The sequence below is a fragment of the Penicillium daleae genome (genome assembly GCF_028827525.1).
Source record: "Penicillium daleae strain IBT 16125 chromosome Unknown utg000007l_segment0_segment0, whole genome shotgun sequence".
NCBI classification, from domain to species: Eukaryota; Fungi; Ascomycota; class Eurotiomycetes; order Eurotiales; family Aspergillaceae; genus Penicillium; species Penicillium daleae.
Genome location: NW_026623155.1, coordinates 3865824 through 3884180, shown reverse-complemented (window position 1 = coordinate 3884180; position 18357 = coordinate 3865824). Strand labels below are relative to the sequence as shown.

Genomic DNA, 18357 nt, shown 5'->3' with positions numbered 1-18357 from the left:
GCAAGTTGAAGAATGAAATTCCCCGTAACTTTTTTTTCTGCCGCGATGAAAGACCCAGCCCCACCGGCCTGGAGCACTCACCGCCTCCTAATCGGGATCATTAAGCCTCCCGGAGCTTGCGCCAGCTCCGATGATCAGTCGTCAAATCTGTCTACGGTAACGGTGTTCGAGCTATTTCATAATCGTTCAGGAGATGCTGGCTCTGTGGAGCTTTGATGGTTCAAGATGTCAATGACTGGTCAGAGCTCGGGCAGCGATGATCAACCATACGCGACACGTCCAGCTCTACCGGAACAGGAACCTACGAGCCCCCAGCTTCAAGACACCAGTCGAGGCGCAGAGGGGTTTGAGCCGTACGTGTGATTCCATACAGGGCCACTTCATTTGCTAATGTAAGCCTTTATACAGGATTTCTTTCAAGCGAAAACAAAAACGCCAATCCCGTTTCAGCCTATCTAGCCTTTTCACGAATACCGCTGGCGGTTCGAGCACTGAGCTTGGGTTCACCAGACTACAAGGCGGACAAAATGGCGATGCCTCGCCACTGGAGCCTTATGGACCAGTTGGATTGAATGGGGATCCGAACTCCAAAGACGGTGGTCCCCTGGACTGGTACGTGGAAGGCCCCGGTCGCCGAGTAGGCTACGACGATTTTACCGCCATCGATTGGATCTATGAGTACACGAAAGAACGTCAACGGAAACGGCTACTGTACTCCAGTGGTCAGGGTGTTTTGGGCTATGCGCGCAGAGTCATAGAAGCCAGCAACGTCTGGTTTGTCCTCATTGCAACCGGTATCGCTGTAGGAATCCTTGCTGCAGCCATCGACATCGCGACGGATTGGTTAGGAGATTTGAAAACCGGTTACTGCAAGAGTGGCAGTGGAGGTGGCAAGTTTTATCTAAATCGAAGCTTTTGCTGCTGGGGTCTAAATGGTAAGCACGCCCCGTGGCGCTCCTTGGTGGTACTCACGCTGTTCTACAAGCTTACGAAATACCGTGACGAATAGATTATTCCAAGTGCATGGACTGGAAACCATGGGGGAGTGCGCTAGGTGTATCTTCAACCGGAGGCCAGTATGCCATCGAGTACATATTTTACACTGTCTTTTCGGTATTCCATCCTGCCTCTACGCGCTATTAGAAGATCTCTAATCTCAACCAGGTTGTATTCGCTCTATGTGCTTGCCTGTTAGTACGACGGTTTGCAATTTATGCAAGGCACAGTGGAATCCCCGAGATTAAAACGATTCTTGGAGGAACTGTCATCCGACACTTCATGGGCCCGTGGACGCTGACTATCAAGTCGCTTGGGCTGGTAGGTCTCCACATCCTGACGAGCCTTGTTCCGAGCGAGTGGCTTAACATTTTATCCCCAGTGTCTTGCAGTTTCATCCGGTCTTTGGCTCGGTAAGGAAGGTCCACTGGTGCACGTTGCATGCTGCTGCGCCAACATAATGATGAAACCCTTCGACAGCCTCACCGGTAACGAGGCGAGGAAACGTGAAGTCCTCTCTGCTGCGGCGGCGGCAGGTATCTCTGTCGCCTTCGGTGCTCCCATCGGAGGAGTCCTCTTCAGCCTGGAGGTAGGCACAGAACGACCCTCGGCTTGTTCAATTTCATTATGTCCTGTTCTTACTAACCGTTCATAGCAATTATCTTATTATTTTCCAGATAAGACAATGTGGCAGAGCTTTGTCTGCGCTATGGTTGCTGCTGTGACTTTACAAGCATTAAATCCATTCCGCACGGGAAAAATTGTGCTCTATCAAGTCACGTACACTCGAGGGTGGCACCGCTTTGAAGTCATTCCATTCATTATCCTTGGCATTGTTGGCGGTCTCTTTGGGGCATTCCTCATTCGTCTGAACATTAAGATCGCCCAATGGCGACGATCACAGTCATCTTCTCGGCCCATCGTTGCGGTCGCCATAATTGCTCTCTTGACGGCCTTGATCAACTTCCCGAATCATTTCATGAGAGCCCAAAACTCAGAACTCGTCCAGGCACTTTTTGCAGAGTGCAGCAGTGAAACATATGATCGATTCGGTCTTTGCGTCACGGGGACCAAGGCTTTCGGTGTAGTTGCTATCCTCTTGCTCTCTGCCGCGCTCGCGTTCTTCCTTGCTTCGTTGACCTTCGGGCTAGATATTCCGGCCGGTATCATCCTGCCGTCAGTTGCCATCGGTGCACTCTATGGTCGCGCTCTCGGAATACTAGTGCGAATGTGGCAGGAAGCCTACCCAAAGGCATTCCTCTTCGCCAAATGCGAACCCGACATTCCATGCGTAACACCTGGGCTGTACGCGATCATTGGCGCGGCCTCAGCCCTGGGTGGTGCAACTCGAATGACGCTCTCCATTGTTGTCATTATGTTCGAGTTGACCGGCGCTTTGACTTATGTCATCCCGATCATGATCGCCGTGATGTTGTCCAAATGGTGCGGTGATATTTTTGGAAAACGAGGCATTTATGAATCATGGATTCAGCTCAATGAATATCCGTTCCTCGATCACCGCGACGACACCACCCCACCAGACGTCTATGCTCGGCGAGTAATGACGGTTGTCGACGATCTATCTGTCATCACCGCAACAGGCCACACCATTGGCTCACTTCGAAATCTCGTTGCTAACACCACCTACCGTGGTTTCCCGGTGATCTCCGAGACCTCCAGCCCTATTCTTCTTGGATATATTACACGCAATGAGCTCTCGTTCGCTTTAAAACATTCGACTTCTCCCGCCAACCGCAATCTCTCGGAAGACACTCAGGTCTTCTTTATCCACCAGCCATTTGCAGATCCCGTGGAGACATTGGATCTTCGGCCCTGGATGGACCAAACCCCCATTACTCTCAACAGCAATATCAGTTTCTTGATCGTGCTGCGAATGTTCCAACGGCTGGGTCTACGATACGTCCTTTTCGCGAACAAAGGAATATTACAAGGCTTATTGACCAAAAAAGATGTTTGGTCAGTGCTTAATGGTGTTGAGTTTCGTCGGCAGGAAGCCTTGCGAGGCGATGAGTTTCAAAATACACATGGGGCCGAAGAGGTTGGCCTGCTCCAAGGTGATGAGCAAAGCAGTCTCAGTGGTTCACTCAGGCGAAACTCGCTGTGACGATGTTTTTTTGTTATAATTTTGTACAACGATCTTTTGCATAGTGTTTCTTGGCGGATCATGCCCCAGTTACTAAATCCTGCTCTCTGCTATAGAATCTTTCTTGAACATACCTCTGGGTCCCCGGGCCGATCAAAGGACAAATCGAAGAAAACATACAATCTCCCTATCTGCTGATCCAAACCGAGTTGATTTGTAGATCATGTTCGGGATAGAAGCTGAATTAAATTTGATCAGATATCTTGAAGAGTTGTGTGTTTCTCAGCCCCCAATTGCTAGAGGTGACCTCGGATATATTGTGACGATATATTTTCGGGAGGGGCTCAAATTCGCGGCTAGGATGGAGGTGCTGAGAATACAGAACCACGCTTAGCAAAATGAGCTTTCTAGGTGGGATACTGACTGTACCCAGACCAGTTTTAGCTGCCACAAGTATCAAAAGTCCACAGAATCAAACGGACCTCGTTTTCTATATCCTCTATATCCTCAACTCCTCCACTAACCTCTGTCTTCCTTCGGATTTCATCTAACACCAGGTCACGTGCCTTTCTATACCTTCCAGATCGATTTTGTCACATCTCACCGCACCTTTACCGCCCTACTCACCGCTTTCATGAATTTCTGGCCTTGACCGCCCAGGGCCACGATGCCTCCCCACCTTGGTTCTGGACCTTCTGTCTCGACGGGAGCTCGTTGGAAGACGCCATATCTGGTATCAGGATGATGGTTGATCCGTTCGAAGTGCGCATGCGCTTCACCCAGCAGTTGCAGTATCTCAGCGCCTCGGTCACCTCCTCCCAGAAAACTGCTCAATATGCACTCAAGTACCGCGACTGGGACGAGGACCTTCACTCGTGCATTCTGGAGCAGCTGGAGAGAGTACGCATAGTGCCTGGGAATTCTATTCGATGAATTAGTACTGACCTGCTTCACTTTATAGAACAACATGAACAACCGGGCCAACATCATGTCCTTCATCGAGCAGTTCTGCGATATGGCCACCAAGGAAGATCACCTTCCCTACGTTCGGATGATCCAGCGCGACATTCTCCGCATCGTGGATGCAGTTGTCCCTCCTGATGGTTCTGGTGCCGCCAATGTTAAGCACGTTCGACGAGTGCTGGGCAATCTCAAGGAAAAGGGGATTCTCTCTGCTGAAAGTGTGGAGGAGATCGACGCCGCGCTCAAAGACCGTGACACTCACCCCAAGCACTATGACAACGAAGAGGAAGGGGTCTTGGAAGAAAGTGCTCAGATCAAGACTGGTGCTCGCCTGGACAAGCGACAGATTGAGCAGAGAATCGAAGAAGACCGCGAGCGGAACAAACGTCTGAGAGAAACCATCTGGGCCGTGAGCGGAGATGATATAGATGAATGCGAGCAGCTCTGGGATGAGTGCAGTGAGGCAAACTCAGATGACTTCCGCAACGCCAGAGAGGAGGCCTTGGCCCAGTTACAAGTAGCTGCTGAAATGTGCAGAGAACTGTGTGAAGAGCTCTGATTTTTTCAATGTCCGCATAAACATCACTGGCGTTAGGTTCTCTGGGCAAACTTTCAGGTGCAAAAGGATCGGGTTGCATTTTACGGCGCTATGACATATGAGATATGCTGTGATACCCATTCGTTGTCTAACAGGTCCTGTTCCCAAGTTCAATCAAGGATTCTTATTATTCTCCTCACTGTTCGTATGTCTCCAACGTAGTTGTCCACGAATCCCAAGTTCCAAAAGAACGACAAAGAGATTTAGCCTGGCCCTTTTAAGTTGGAGATCATCTATGTAGTCCTCTGAAAAGTATTTAGTGACCTTCTACAATATCAGCTCTCCGTAAATACAAAATGCACCCCAGGAAGCGAATAAAGTCGGGACTGGCTATAGATCGAGTAGATCCAATGGTGCCAAGACTTTGTGGGGATCGGGAAATTTTAAGGCCGAGCGATTTTTTTTGGGCTGGCGCATCGCCCTACGGCTTCGATCACCAGTACCTAGCTTTGGGACTTGTGCCGTCTCCCTCTTTTATTCTTGTCTTGTCTCTATGTTCTCCAATTTTGTGACTGCAGCGAAAGGATTATTTGCGCGTCACGAGTCTGAAGACATCCTCGCAGATCCTGCTGGTGCCCCCGCTGCAACTACATCCGATATGGTGACCGCTACCAGAAGAGGGACGGTCACGACCAAAAAGCCGATTACCAATGGTGCTGCTAAGCAAGGAAAGCGAAAGGCTCAGCCTGTGACTACAGAGAAGTCAAATGACAAGCAGAACAAGCGGAGGAAGAGGAATAGCCTGGAAGCCCAGGATACGATCAATGAAGATACCACACCCGATGCTGTGACCGAGTCAGCTACAGACGAAGAAGATTCAGCGCCCAAGAAGCACTTCCGGTTTGGCAGCGAGGACCCAGAAACCTCTGTTCCAGAGACACAGCCCGAGCCGGTTCCTGCGAAGCTTCAGCAGGAGGAAGACGAGGATAGCGATAGTGATGATGATGTGCCTGAGACGATTGACAATTCTGCCCAACTTTTGAAGATCAAGGAGCAGGCCAGGAAACAGGAGAAGGCAAAACAACAGTATGTTATATCTATGTCCTGCCTACTTTCTTTCGTTCCAGTGAACTAACACACTTCCTACCAGAGAGGAGCACTTGAAGAAGGAAAAGCGCCGGAAGCTCGATGAGACCCGCAAGTTGCAAGCCAAGTCCAAACCCAAGGAGATCACCGCCCCGAGCGAGGACCTTTTGTCCGAAAGCACCACCACCGTGCAAGGCGAAAGCACAGAAGATGCCCGACGACGCACGCTGCCCGCTTTGCTCCCCGACGATATCCTGAACGCCGAGCCTGTCGTTCGTCCTCCGACGCCGCCCGCCGAAGATAACTTTGGATTTGCTATTCCTAAGAAGTCAAACAAGCTCAGGTTCCTGGAGAAGACCGAGAATGCCCCCAAAGATGTGCAAGTGGGCGATGTCACCATTCGAGTGCTTGATGCCCCGTCCACGAAACAAAGTTCGAAGCCCGCGTTGCCCCCCAAAGCTTCCAAGAGTGGGCGGGGTCTGAAGGAGGGTTGGCTCAAGCAACAAAAGAGCACAGCGCACGTCAACGGTCTACGGAGGACAGCGGGTAGCTCGTCTGGCTTCAAGCGTCGATAATTCCTATCGCCTGTGTATTTTGTCGAAAAGTTGTCAAAGGCGTATTATAGCACGGTCCCTGGGTCACGGTCTTGCATATTTGTTTGATGGAGTTCCTACTGTACATAGGTTACCATATTCCCCTTCTAAGGGGTCATGAAAAATCAAAACTCAAGTATGAATCTCAATAAATACATTCTTCGGTTGTCCCTTTGACTTTTTCTAAAGCATGTTTGATCTGGCATGTCCTATGTACCTTGTATTTTCCACCGAAACGCGGATCGCCTCCAGATTATTAAGAGTGGGGACTGTCGCAATTCACGTGGGGAGCTCCGACCTTGGAAGCTCTGACTTTTCCCCAGCTTCATCGCTCTTCAATTCCCTCTGGCGCTTGTGTCGCCTGCTCAATAACGATGTCTACAGCCGCAGAAGAAGCTCCTTTATTACCTCACGCAAATGCGGCGTCACCGCGGACGACCAGGCCATCCCGGTCGGTGACGTTTAACCCGCTGACGACAATCAGTACCTACGGTGGTACGACCTCCTCCGATCCTACCTTTCGCCCTCTTCAAACCGGCTCTCCTCCGGTTCAGAATATCAATGCTACTGGAGGGGCTCCTCGACCGGGCAGCCAGCCCATGCTCTCGGCCTTGAACAGCAAACTTCGTCGTCGCAATAGTCATGGCGCTCCCTTGACTACGCCGCCCCCGGCTGCCCCCAAGATTGGACCACAGCGAACAACCAAGAAAGCACAGAAGCTCAAGCTCCTTCCAGACCCTGTTACGGCCGAAGAAGAGGAGGGCTTTGATGGAGACTTTCCTCGAGACGTTTATTCACAAATTACCCGCATCAAAGAACCTGCAGCTCGCAGCCATGCAGCTCGACTGGGAAAAGCCGACCGCGACCGCATTCCACGAGTCACCGCATACTGTACGGCCAATTCATATAGATTGGAAGGCGTTGTCAAGTTTCTAAAATCCCGCTCCAAAACTCGCGGAGCGAACCCGAAACTGTTCGACGAGTGTGTCTACTCCCCATTTGATTACCAGTACGAAGAGAAGCAAAAGGGAACCCGATTTTTCCCCAGTGCTGGAGGCAATGGACACCATGAGCGACGAGCTAGCGAGCGGAGATACTCAGATAGTGTGGTGGAAGTGGAGGACAACACAAAATCCCGACGAGAAGATCTCATCGACTTCCACGAGGAAGCTGGCCGTTCCGGTGATGTCAGTTCCGAACATGCAGTCTCCACTCCACAATCAGACGAGGCCTTTGAGATCGACACCACCATTCATACTCCCGAAGTCTTCCTGTTTGACTATGGAACCGTGGTGATATGGGGCATGACCCCAGCACACGAATCCCGCTTCTTGTCTGATATATCCAAGTTTGCATCCTCAATATTGAGTCCCGACGATACCCAGATCGAGAATTTCAACTTTTACTATGCGCGAGAGTACCAGGCGAGGATATACAACGATTTCATCTCCTTGCGGGAACCACGAAACCACATGATCAAGCTGGCTATCTCGCATGCGCTAGCTCAGTCGGTGAAGACCTCACTCTTTGAGGACCTGCTGTCAGAGACCATCTCGGACACCGCACCGCTACCGGCTCAGATTGCACAGACTGGTAGTGTAAATCTCACACGTCGGCAGATTAACATGCAAATTGGCGAGTTGTTCATTCTGCGAATCAATATCCACTTGCAAGGATCTGTCCTGGATAGTCCTGAACTTTTCTGGGCCGAGCCGCAGCTTGAACCCGTCTACCAGGCAGTCCGGAGCTATTTGGAAATGGACCAGCGAGTCAGTCTGCTTACTGAGCGATTGGATGTCATTGCAGATCTTTTGGCTGTGCTCAAGGATCAATTGACGCATCGTCATGGTGAATATCTTGAATGGATTGGTAAGTCTTCGAGAGAAGGAGAAAGATGTATCAAGAATGTTGCTAATTTACGGCCCAGTCATTGTTTTGATCGCAGCCGAAATCCTGGTGGCGGGCATCAATATTGTCGTCGACTTGTATGCAGGTGTCGATTAAGCTGGAGTGTTTCACTGAGAAACACTTAGACAACATTCTCAATGATAATCGGGAATATACCCGCTGCAGTGTCTAGGCCCCCGAAAATCAACGTCAACGACTATGAGCCAGTGATACCACAACGTCTTCGACTTTCAGGCCAGGTTTGCAAGTGTGCAACACCTTATTTGCTCGACATCTCCATGTACCACTATCCTACCAGCCAATCATCTTCCCTGTACATGAAGAAGAGGCTATCCCGTCATTACCACAATAATTCTGTCTGTCTATTTCCTGGTGTTGGTGTCGGTGTTGGGTTATTTTGCCAAGGGAACGGAGTCAAGGCGCTTGCTTGCAGTGTACATAGGATGTTCATGTTCATGCAATCACCAATGCATATGTATCAAATTCGATCGTCATTCTACTGCCACACAGTTCAGGATCTGTATTTCAACTACGTTTTTGGTTTCTGGAAGAGAGTTCAGTGTAGCCCAGAGTGATGATTTTGGTATTGTTTCATCATATTCAAACACGAATCACCAGTAGATCAAAAGCAAGCCATCAAAATAACCCATAACCAGCGCTGTATGAAAAAAATAAATAAGACCCAGACAAAAATAAGACGGATCATAGCCCATAAATAGAAGGATAGAGACCAGACCACAATCAGATAAAGATTGATCTCGATCTAGAAACAAAAATAGTACCAGTCCACCGACAATCCCATTCAATATCAAGGTCCACAGCCTACCCCTGCTCAACCTTCGGCTCCTTGCTATCCACATCCATAGGCGTAGCCCCATCGTCAGCACCCGTCTCGCCAGCCTGTGTATCAGACTGTCCATCCCGGGCATCCCCCTCGCCAGGGGTCTCAACGTCCTGTGCCCCATTGCTGCCAGTCTTCACGCGGAATGATGAGGTGAGCTCCTGTTGACTCGGGGCTGGGGCCAGGCGTGGTAGGGACGCAGAATTAGCGTCGCCGTCTCCTGCTTCGCCGGCGTTCTCTTGAGCGGGGGTATCTTCGTCAAGGCCATCAGCAGGCATGTTTGATTTGCGGGAGCGCTTGACGCGGAGGGGGCGTTCTTCGGGCTATGATGGGGTCAGGCGGAGGTTAGCAAACAGCTCACAATATCAAACCATCTTGTGGAAACACAGACACCACATTCAAATATCCATAGACCAAAAAAACGGAGACTCAATAGACCAAAGCAGATCAAGCCAAACCAGGAAAAGAGAGAATTGAACGTACAGTAGGAGGCTGCTCATCGGAACTACCCTCAGTATCATCCTCCAGATACCTGCCATTCGCGCCCTGCGACGCCCCCGCAGCACCACCAAGCCCATTAAACACCGCCGCATCAGACATCATCGCCGCCGCACGAGCACGGAGTTCCGGGTCCGCCGTCCCAGCGGCAGCTTCGTCCGCCATACCGGTGACTTTGGCAAGACGCTCCAGCAGCATGCAAGACTCGAGGCGCATCTTCTGGATGTATTGGTAGCCACGCTGGTTGCGGGTGCGCATGAGTTCGTTTTCAGCTTCGACCTCTGCGAGGCGTTTCTTGAGGGCGGCGCATTTGCGCTTGTAGGCGATTTCGACGCTGGGTGGGTTTGCGGTTGTTGCCGGGCGGGTTTCCATTGTGGTGTGGTGTGAGAGATTGAGGGCGGTTGAGAAGAGAAGGCGATGGTGTGTTTATACGTGTATTTGGTAGTTTTGTGTGTTGTTGTCTTTGCAATTGGGGGTCCAATGGATGGATGATGAATGGGTTCCGATGGAGGTGTGGGTTCGGAGTGGATGTGGTTGGTGCGGAGCGTGCAAAATTGGTGGGTGCAAACGGCGCAGACAGGAGGAAATGCACAGTCGAATCTTAGATCAAGATTTCAATGGGTATATAGGTCGTGAAGGATCACAAAGAGCAGTCGAGGTCCGGTTCCTGGGGTGTGAAGGAGATGAAGGAGTCGAACGTTTCTACGCCGCGACATGTTTCTGCCGCGATATCAAAGGCGGTGAATGCTCTCATCTTGATCATTTGCAACTAATTGAACTAACTTGACAAGGACACCAGAAACACCAAAAGCCAGTACACCCTTACACGATCAACTATGCGCTTCTATCTAATGTCCACCGGTGGTGGGGAGACCCAGGAAGACCTTGAACGAGTCATAACTGTTGCGATAGTCAGCTACCAAGCCTTGCTATACCCCAGAGAGGAAGGGAAGGCAACTTACATCAACCACTGGAAGCCAGTCAGAGTACCCAGCATGACGATACGCACGGGCAAGCCATTCCACAGGCCAGGGAAGCCAATGTTGCCATAGATTCGAGAGACGGCCTTCATGGCACCCTCGCCAGCTATTCAATCTGATCAGCCTCTATCCACAGGAATTCCTCGCTCTCGAAGAAACAACAGATAACTCACGCTTTCGATCGGCATTCAGCTTGCTGACCATCACATCGGCTGGATGACTGACAATCGCACAGAAGATACCAGCAATGTATCCACCCAAGAAACTCACCCCAGTCTGCGCCAACTGGCTATAACTCTCCTTGGGCTTCCCCAAAGTCCGATAGATCTGATTAACCGTCTCCTCAAAGGTCGCAAACTTGGTCATGGTATAAGGGATCTGCCGCGCCCACAGCGGATACAATCCCCGATAAAGACCCGCCATCCCCTCTTTCGTGACAACACGGCTCCAGCCCTCGCGCAGGTTATTCGCGTAGGGTGGCAGGGAGGTCTGCATGCGGACCTTGATCGCCTCGAACGGGCAGAGTGCCATATCGGCGAAGAACTCGGCTGATGCGGATGCGCCCAGGAAGACCAGGGTGCGGTTAGACTGGGGGAATAGTGTGTCGCCGTACATATGCTTGAAGTACTCGTAGAGACCGTACTTTCCGGCACCTTGGAAGGAGTAGCCCAGGAAGGTGGGCGACCAGCCGAAGAAGACGCCGCGGAGGCCTTCTTTGGCGAAGATGGAACGCCATGCGGAGATGTTGGATGTGTAGATCTTGGGATCGACTTGACGACGGCACTTGACCAGGTCGAGAGGTGTCACGGCGGTGTGAGTTGGTCCTGTTGGGAGAGAGAGAGAGGTATTGGGTCAATTGAACTGCGGGGAAGGGGGAAAGAGAGAGAGAGAGAGAGAGAGCGCGATAGAGGGAGCTATTAGTGACATACCACAAGCTGTCGGTAGTCGTCAATTGTTCAGTTAGCGACTGTCACATTTGATCATACCTTCAATTCAGGATATGGATGGACCAACGACATACCGATAATGCCGCCGAGGGCACAGCTGACGAAGTACTTGCCCGAGTTGGGCTCGATCTTCCCAAAGGGAAGCCTGCGTTCCTGTGTGGCCATAGTTTCTGGTTCCTAGATCTTGAACTCCCCTCTAGACACAATGCAACACAATGCAAAGAAAAGAAGTAGAAAAGAGAAATACTGTAGAGCGGCGAGTGTCCAAGGTACGCAGGACCGGATAAGAGAGAAGAAGAGCCGAAGCACGCAGGACCTTGGACATAACACCCAAAGGCCCAAAGCCCATGGCGTCAGTGCACCCTCCCATTAAGATTCCTGCATAAAGCATTATTGCTTATCCCTCTGGCACTACTCCTCAACCGAGCTCCACGAATGACGGGAGCGGGTACGCCGGCACCGATTGGGGCGGGAGTCTGGACGGGGCTTATCAGTAGTCTGCGATCGTCGATCTTCCTAGTAACTTGCTCCGAAGGACTGTCCCAGTGATGCTGGTCAAGCCACGTTCCAGTTCCTGACTGTTTTATTCCATAGATTTATCTTCTAATTTACTAACAGAGATCTCTAGTTACCCATGGCTGCTATGACAGATGAACTGCCAAGGTATCGATGCCAGGTCCCGCATGACGTCACGAGATCCGAGCGGTGCCGCCGACCCACTCCACCGAGGCAGTTGGCAGTTTGCAATTGGCAACTTTGCACAATTAGTTACTGTAGGTAGTCCATTGTAGTTATGGTAGATACAAGAACCAGTTATCATGATTATGTACAGTCTCTGTCTACCAATTCGCCAAGGTTTCCTCGAATGTGGACTCGTTATCTGATATCACATCCGAGACTCCAGGCGAGGGTGACATCGCCTGAATACAGACTCGAGCTGGAGTAGCTCCATGTGCAGATACATCATTTCACAAATTAAAATGTACAAACCCCATCGCCCATGATGTTCCTACTAGATTTAGGACCGACCACGGGTATTTCGGAAAGTCCAGACTCCCCTCGGATACGTTCCGCTTCGCGCGCCAGAATCAGCGCCAATTTAATGCCGAGCGATGAGCCGCCTCTCAAGAGCACTGTGCTCATCTGCTGCATTTGGGCCGGGGTCGGCATGCCGCAGGATATCATACACCACAGCGGCCAAAGCAGACCATAGGCCTGCGCGGCACGAACCGGCCGCCAATTGTCGCTGGGCTTCTTGGGCCGTCCGAGAGTATCGACATCTGATAACCAAAAAGGCATGCTGCGACACATATCCGGGATCATTTCCCGGATGACGGACCGCACACTCTTCTCGTCAAATTTGCCCTCGACCGGTGCTGGGTCTCCAGATTGTTGATTCTTCTGATTGATGGAGATGAGAGTGTGGTTAAGGTTGAGGAGTTGTTGCTGTAGAATCACGCGGACAGCACGGTAGCAACCCCGGATCACGGCGTTGGAGATGCGGTGGGAGGTTAGGAGAGGTTCCCCTTTGGCGGAGTAGACAACTAACGGGAGCCAGTGATCTGGGAGATAAAGAGTCCATTGAGAGAGTTCAAAGTCAGACTCTTGACAAGCGGCGATCCAGGATTCGAGGGTGGCCTGGTCCGGTGGATTTGGGGCGGATTGCAAGGATATGAAAAGCTGACAGAGTCTGGTTGTTGCAAGCATGAGACTCTCAACAGGGTCGTTCTCATCCAGCATGCCCATAGCCCAGTCAAAATTGCATCGGGTCTTGCCTCCCAAAGCGAGAATCTCAACAACCTGCACGGACAAGATCGTTAGCAAATGGTAGCTGATATGGTAGGGTCTGGAAAAAAAAGTCTTGGACATACGATTTGCGCCCAGGCAAAGATAAACATCTCACGTCCCAGCTGATGCCTCAACTGACTCTCGCCTCGCAATTTCGTAAGAAGCTCCAACCCGGCCGTATGAGAACCGAACAAGCCATCCCGTTCACCAGTGATGTCCTCGAACAACGAAAGAAGCACAACGGAAGCATAGGTCTCATCATTAGCCACCTGGTCCGGCGAAGCCAACGCCGCCCGCAGGCTGCGAACCGCCTTCCCATAACCCTGTCGCGCCTTGATCATCAGCGGCGGCGCATGTGCCACATGGGCGAGAGTCACCAGCGCTGTAGCGTTTACGGCCCATCGCAGACAGGCAGACGGTGATACCTCGGCTCGAGGGCTGCCCTCGCCGTAGCGTGCATACAGCGAGGTGATGTACTCGAGATGGGCCACGCCACCTTCGTCTTCGGCAGGAGTAGTGTATTGATCAAAAAAGTAACAGAGCGCGCGGTGTTCCCACGTTGGGTCCGCAACGCGGTACACTGCTAATGCCGACGCTTGAGGCGGGCGTGCTGGCGGTTGTGCTTGACGCTTGGGAGGAGAAGAATTGGAACTAGAGCTGTCGCTGGAACCGGAACTTGCATCTTTCTTTGCTAGCCGCTCAAATTTCCTGGATTCATTGCGGAAGATCGCATCAGACCGGTAGCCTGGACATGGGCGCCCATAGACATAACAGTGTCGACAGTTGGGGCGGGCTTCATCGCACTAGAAATTGGAATTAGTTTGTATTGATACAGCGGCTGACATAGCGTTGGCAGCTGGATGATGCATATAAACATTCATCCCACACATGCTATCAGTGGATACACAACCCCATGGCCGGATAATATTCATTCTTACCCTGATCTTCCGCTTTCGACAAGGGTAACATCCAGTGCTCGGCTTACCCTCATAGACCATTGTTCAGCCGCGACTAGCCCAGCCCAGACACACAAGGCTCCAGAAATTGCAAGAGAGCAGAGTAGTGACTAGTACTCCGTCCTCCGTCCTACTAGGTGCGAAAAGAAGGCTCCCCGCCTGTAGATCTGGGGGAGAAGCTCCACAAACGGGGGGGGACGGGTGCGCTATATCCACTGTAAACTGCCTGATCCGAGAACCACTCATGTGCATAGTAAGGAACGAAATGCACAGCGAGGCCTTGGACAGATTGCAACAAACAGTGAATCACCGGGAGTTGATATTCATGGAGCCCACGCTGAGGCAACCCCTAGAGAGAGAGAGAGGGATGTTCAATCTGATTTTGGAGTAAGCTTGCCTTAAGACTTCCCATATTCTTCTAGGAGTACGCATGCTCACGGGCATCTAATGGATGTTAGGTCATCTTGCCCTGCAGGTGGGCGGCTCAGGTGTGAAAATGCCGGATATGATTATGATTATATTAAGTGCTGATATCATTTTGTGCGATAAAGAAAAAGAAGCAAAAATGCAACATTGACAAGTGTCAAGTTCGAACCGTCTGACCGTGATACACTCCGTAGGACTGCGTGGACAAACCATTGGCTTCGTGGTCTTGTGCCAGTACTGCAGAAAGACCTGCGTCAAAGTCACAATAACCATTTTCAGTAAAGAAAATGCTCCTACTGTAGAAAGCTCCCGCAGGTTTAGAAGTCTGACTGAACATCGGAATCTGTCACAGTCACTCTACAAGTTTGATCTAGAAATATTGCCCACGCTGTCTAGGGAGACAATTCGAAAGAGAGAAGTTAGAGCATGTCTGGTAGGATTATATCCCCAACCTCTTACTTCGGGCTACAAAAATAATACTGTATTCGGATTAAGTTATTCGGATTAAGTCTCATTGGAAGTTTCTGTGCTAAGAGACCCCGATAACCTTACAATCTCTTGAGAAGACATCGAAACTAGCAGGCTGATCTACAACGAAACTCTACCCAAGTGAGCACCATCTTAAAGTGAAAATGCAATTCATTCAAGTGCATATAGATCGACCTTCATCGCGCAAAAGTAACAACAGAGAAATTCCAAGGCCGAGGTATCATCAGTCCCCAAAAACCAAATAAAAAAAAGACGAGAATCAGACTCCGAAATGACTCAGGCCAGACCCAATGCTGGCAACTATGAAAGGGCAGAAGCCTGGAAAGGCATGGTAAAGATCAAATTCAAGATCAAGAGAACTGCACAACGGACTATTCCTCTCCACAACAAATTTCAAACTCCACAGATGACGGACATTTTCTCCAAGAACAATGAACAAAGAACAGAAATCGCAACACCAAATATGCAATGGCTTGGTGCTTTGGAAGGCACGGAGAATGGCGAATGGGATGGGGGCTGGGCTGGTAAACGCCAGCAGAAGGGGTTGGAGGCCAAAACAGATCAATGAATCAAGAGAAAGGGATCAAATGAATCAAAAGACAAGAACCCACCGGGCGCTGGTACACAAACAATGGAAATTCAAAGTCGTTAGGTAGATAGATCGCGGGTTATATTGGAAGGAAATATTTCGATTCTCGGGGTCAGGGTTCATATCAAGATGGGGCATCGGGCATGGGCTGGTCACTGTCGCTGACGGAAGGTATTGTCGGTGGAGGATCGGAGAATAGAGTGCGGGGACGAGAATTCATGATGAGCTCGCTGTCGGCTGCCGAGCTAATACCTGGTGTACTAGAGGCACTCTCGATAGCCACAGCGTCGTCGGCATCATCTGGTGGTGGAGAGAATGACCAAACCTGTGGGAATGTAAGCATGTGTGATAAAACAGGCTAGACATTATGCCTAGTGGGTGATGAACAAGGACATACCTCCATGACCGTTCGACCAGACCGACTCGCCATAATGACAGCCTTCTCCTCCTCAAAGGCAACCCTCCAAACCGCCTCGGCCGGACTCGACAACTCCCGCAGCAGCTGGCCGGTTTGCAAGTTCCACACCTTAACCCGACCATCGCTGCCGCCACTCACAATCCTAGTATTATCAAACTGAAGACTGGTCACGCTATTATCATGAGCCGCCAACCGGTGGATCGGGGCCATCTTGGTCAACGACCAGACCCGGACAGAACCATCCGAGCCACCGGTAACCAACGTATCGCCACGCATCTGCAATTGTCCAACCAAGGACGTATGCCCTTGCAGGATGGCGTGGCACTGTCCGGAATGTGGGTCCCAGATCCGGACGCTCGTGTCCAAGCTTCCCGTTGCGATACGCCGCCCATCGAAGGCAATCGCGTAGATCTGGCTGAAATGTCCGGACAGCGTCCGTACACAGCGACCTTGGGATATGCTCCATATCCGGGCCGTCGTGTCATAGCTGCCGGATACAACCAGATCGTCATGAATCGCGAGACAGCGCACACTGGCCTGATGCCCGACGAGGACATTGCGACACGTCCCCGTGACTAGATCCCATATACGGAGGGTCGTGTCTCTAGAACCCGAGATAGCAGTATTCCGATCGGACATTTTGAGACATCGTACTGTTGACGTATGGCCACGCAACAGATGTATTCCCGCCCTGGGTCAGAAATGAATCATCAGCGCTGCAAATGGTGTTGTGACGGCGCGGAAGCCAAAACTTACCCAGTCGCCATGTTCCACACCCGCACCTCTCGATCACATCCTCCGCTGACCAAAACGTCGTCCCAAGGAACCATGGCCCAGACTCCCATCACGTGGCCCTGGAGCGTTTTTTGGTTGTCCCCATTGGTATCGTAGACATGAATCTTGGCGTTGTCTAGGGCGACGACGATATATTTCGAGGTGAGGTGCAGACTCGTTACTACGCCCTGGTCAGGGGTAATGTGTCGCTGCGTGCACCTGCCACCTTTATTCCAAGCTGATTCCACCATGTACTTCTGCTTAAACTGAGATCGATACGACACGGGTCGGGTTGGGCGCCGCCGCGATTGGAAGCTGGTCGGAGGCAACCACTCGCCCGACAACGTGCGGGGTAATCCAGGGGCAGTTTCAACGGTGGAGTGGTCGGTTGATGCTGTTAACCGTCGGAGACTGGCCATAGCGCGCGAGTCCGAGGTCGGTTCAACGGAACGAGCGGTGAACGAGTCCAAGTCATCCTCTTCCGAAATGCGGCGCACCGAGTATGCATGTTTCTCGCAGAGGTTCTTCCACGTTATGTCATCGTTGAGTAGTTCGCGCCAGCGTCGGGATACTTGCGATGCTCGGGCGAGTGTTTTTGGATCGTCGATAAACGATAGGACCTGGAAGTTAGAGTGACACCCGGTCAGTATTACTCATTCTTTTCTAGCTCATCTTGACCGCGGCGGTTGTCTTACCCTCAAGCACAACTCATTCGGAAACACCTGAAATGGATCCTTTCGTAACCTAGGTCCCACGTAGCTTGAGACGAAGCTCAGCTGCTGGCTATCACATACATCCAAGATACCCTCGAGGAGTTTCTGCTTCCGGGCGTTGGACAAGGTGCTGAAATGGATGCGCAGATTCAATAGGAAGGCATTCTCCTCCTCATCACTGGAAAGCCAGTTCGGTGGACGCTGGTGGGGAGTAGGACTGGGCGCGGGAGTTGGAGGAGAAGCGGGCGCTGAAGGTAGTAGATTTGCGGGAATCGGGGTGATGGTTTTCTTGGGGGCGCTGAGGGAACGAGCAGGGGTGCTGGTAAAGGAGGAGACAGAGTCGCGAGTCGAGGTCGTGGAGTGTGAGTCCAGATGATCGGACAGGGGCTGGGAGCTGATCGGCCCATCCGCCATGTCGCTAAACGCTGGATCGGGATCCATCGCGAGAGCAGCCGTACGGGGGTCGAGACCCAGACCCGCTGGGATGATTCCGTCACTCTTCACCGTATTATTCGATGATGTAGTGCCGTGCGCCAGACAAGCGTTGATTTGCCGGCATGTAGACAGTAAAGAGAGGCGTTTTGGGGGACGCTGGTCTGAGGGCTCAGAGGGGAGAAATTTGGAGAGCGGTATGAGGGGCGTTTGGTGTCGTATCGGAAGGCTGGCCACGGAGTGACCGAGGGTTGAACAGGAGTCGAAGATGCTGGGGAGATAAGCGCAAAATAAAAGTCGGATCGAAAGCGACGGGGT

The 18357-nt window shown here is 51.4% G+C and overlaps 9 protein-coding genes across 9 annotated transcripts; 5 read left to right on the top strand and 4 right to left on the bottom strand.

The window, feature by feature from the left end:
• Window positions 1-225: 225 nt before the first annotated feature.
• N7458_008595 (chloride channel protein) lies at window positions 226-3121 on the top strand (the record flags this gene model as incomplete). The annotated part of the gene is made up of 6 exons (XM_056911977.1): window positions 226-353; window positions 409-935; window positions 1010-1113; window positions 1165-1317; window positions 1379-1585; window positions 1652-3121. The coding sequence occupies 6 exons, from the start codon at window positions 226-228 to the stop codon at window positions 3119-3121; spliced, it is 2589 nt and encodes an 862-aa protein (XP_056764803.1).
• A 720-nt stretch (window positions 3122-3841) lies between these two features.
• N7458_008594 (CTD kinase subunit gamma) lies at window positions 3842-4622 on the top strand (the record flags this gene model as incomplete). Its single annotated transcript, XM_056911976.1, has 2 exons — window positions 3842-4000; window positions 4062-4622. 2 exons carry the CDS (start codon window positions 3842-3844, stop codon window positions 4620-4622), a joined length of 720 nt encoding a protein of 239 aa, XP_056764802.1.
• A 532-nt stretch (window positions 4623-5154) lies between these two features.
• Window positions 5155-6262, top strand: N7458_008593 (uncharacterized protein; the record flags this gene model as incomplete). Its single annotated transcript, XM_056911975.1, has 2 exons — window positions 5155-5687; window positions 5752-6262. The coding sequence occupies 2 exons, from the start codon at window positions 5155-5157 to the stop codon at window positions 6260-6262; spliced, it is 1044 nt and encodes a 347-aa protein (XP_056764801.1).
• A 392-nt stretch (window positions 6263-6654) lies between these two features.
• N7458_008592 (YagE family protein) lies at window positions 6655-8284 on the top strand (the record flags this gene model as incomplete). Its single annotated transcript, XM_056911974.1, has 2 exons — window positions 6655-8149; window positions 8226-8284. The coding sequence occupies 2 exons, from the start codon at window positions 6655-6657 to the stop codon at window positions 8282-8284; spliced, it is 1554 nt and encodes a 517-aa protein (XP_056764800.1).
• A 726-nt stretch (window positions 8285-9010) lies between these two features.
• Window positions 9011-9899, bottom strand: N7458_008591 (uncharacterized protein; the record flags this gene model as incomplete). Its single annotated transcript, XM_056911973.1, has 2 exons — window positions 9011-9352; window positions 9513-9899. 2 exons carry the CDS (start codon window positions 9897-9899, stop codon window positions 9011-9013), a joined length of 729 nt encoding a protein of 242 aa, XP_056764799.1.
• A 476-nt stretch (window positions 9900-10375) lies between these two features.
• Window positions 10376-11619, bottom strand: N7458_008590 (putative mitochondrial phosphate transporter Pic2; the record flags this gene model as incomplete). The annotated part of the gene is made up of 4 exons (XM_056911972.1): window positions 10376-10427; window positions 10490-10613; window positions 10681-11331; window positions 11529-11619. The coding sequence occupies 4 exons, from the start codon at window positions 11617-11619 to the stop codon at window positions 10376-10378; spliced, it is 918 nt and encodes a 305-aa protein (XP_056764798.1).
• An 810-nt stretch (window positions 11620-12429) lies between these two features.
• N7458_008589 (putative C6 transcription factor) lies at window positions 12430-14240 on the bottom strand (the record flags this gene model as incomplete). Its single annotated transcript, XM_056911971.1, has 3 exons — window positions 12430-13254; window positions 13326-14045; window positions 14181-14240. 3 exons carry the CDS (start codon window positions 14238-14240, stop codon window positions 12430-12432), a joined length of 1605 nt encoding a protein of 534 aa, XP_056764797.1.
• A 1144-nt stretch (window positions 14241-15384) lies between these two features.
• Window positions 15385-15681, top strand: N7458_008588 (uncharacterized protein; the record flags this gene model as incomplete). The annotated part of the gene is made up of 1 exon (XM_056911970.1): window positions 15385-15681. One exon carries the CDS (start codon window positions 15385-15387, stop codon window positions 15679-15681), a length of 297 nt encoding a protein of 98 aa, XP_056764796.1.
• A 145-nt stretch (window positions 15682-15826) lies between these two features.
• Window positions 15827-18048, bottom strand: N7458_008587 (F-box/WD repeat-containing protein; the record flags this gene model as incomplete). The annotated part of the gene is made up of 4 exons (XM_056911969.1): window positions 15827-16027; window positions 16100-16811; window positions 16877-17514; window positions 17590-18048. 4 exons carry the CDS (start codon window positions 18046-18048, stop codon window positions 15827-15829), a joined length of 2010 nt encoding a protein of 669 aa, XP_056764795.1.
• Window positions 18049-18357: the final 309 nt, after the last annotated feature.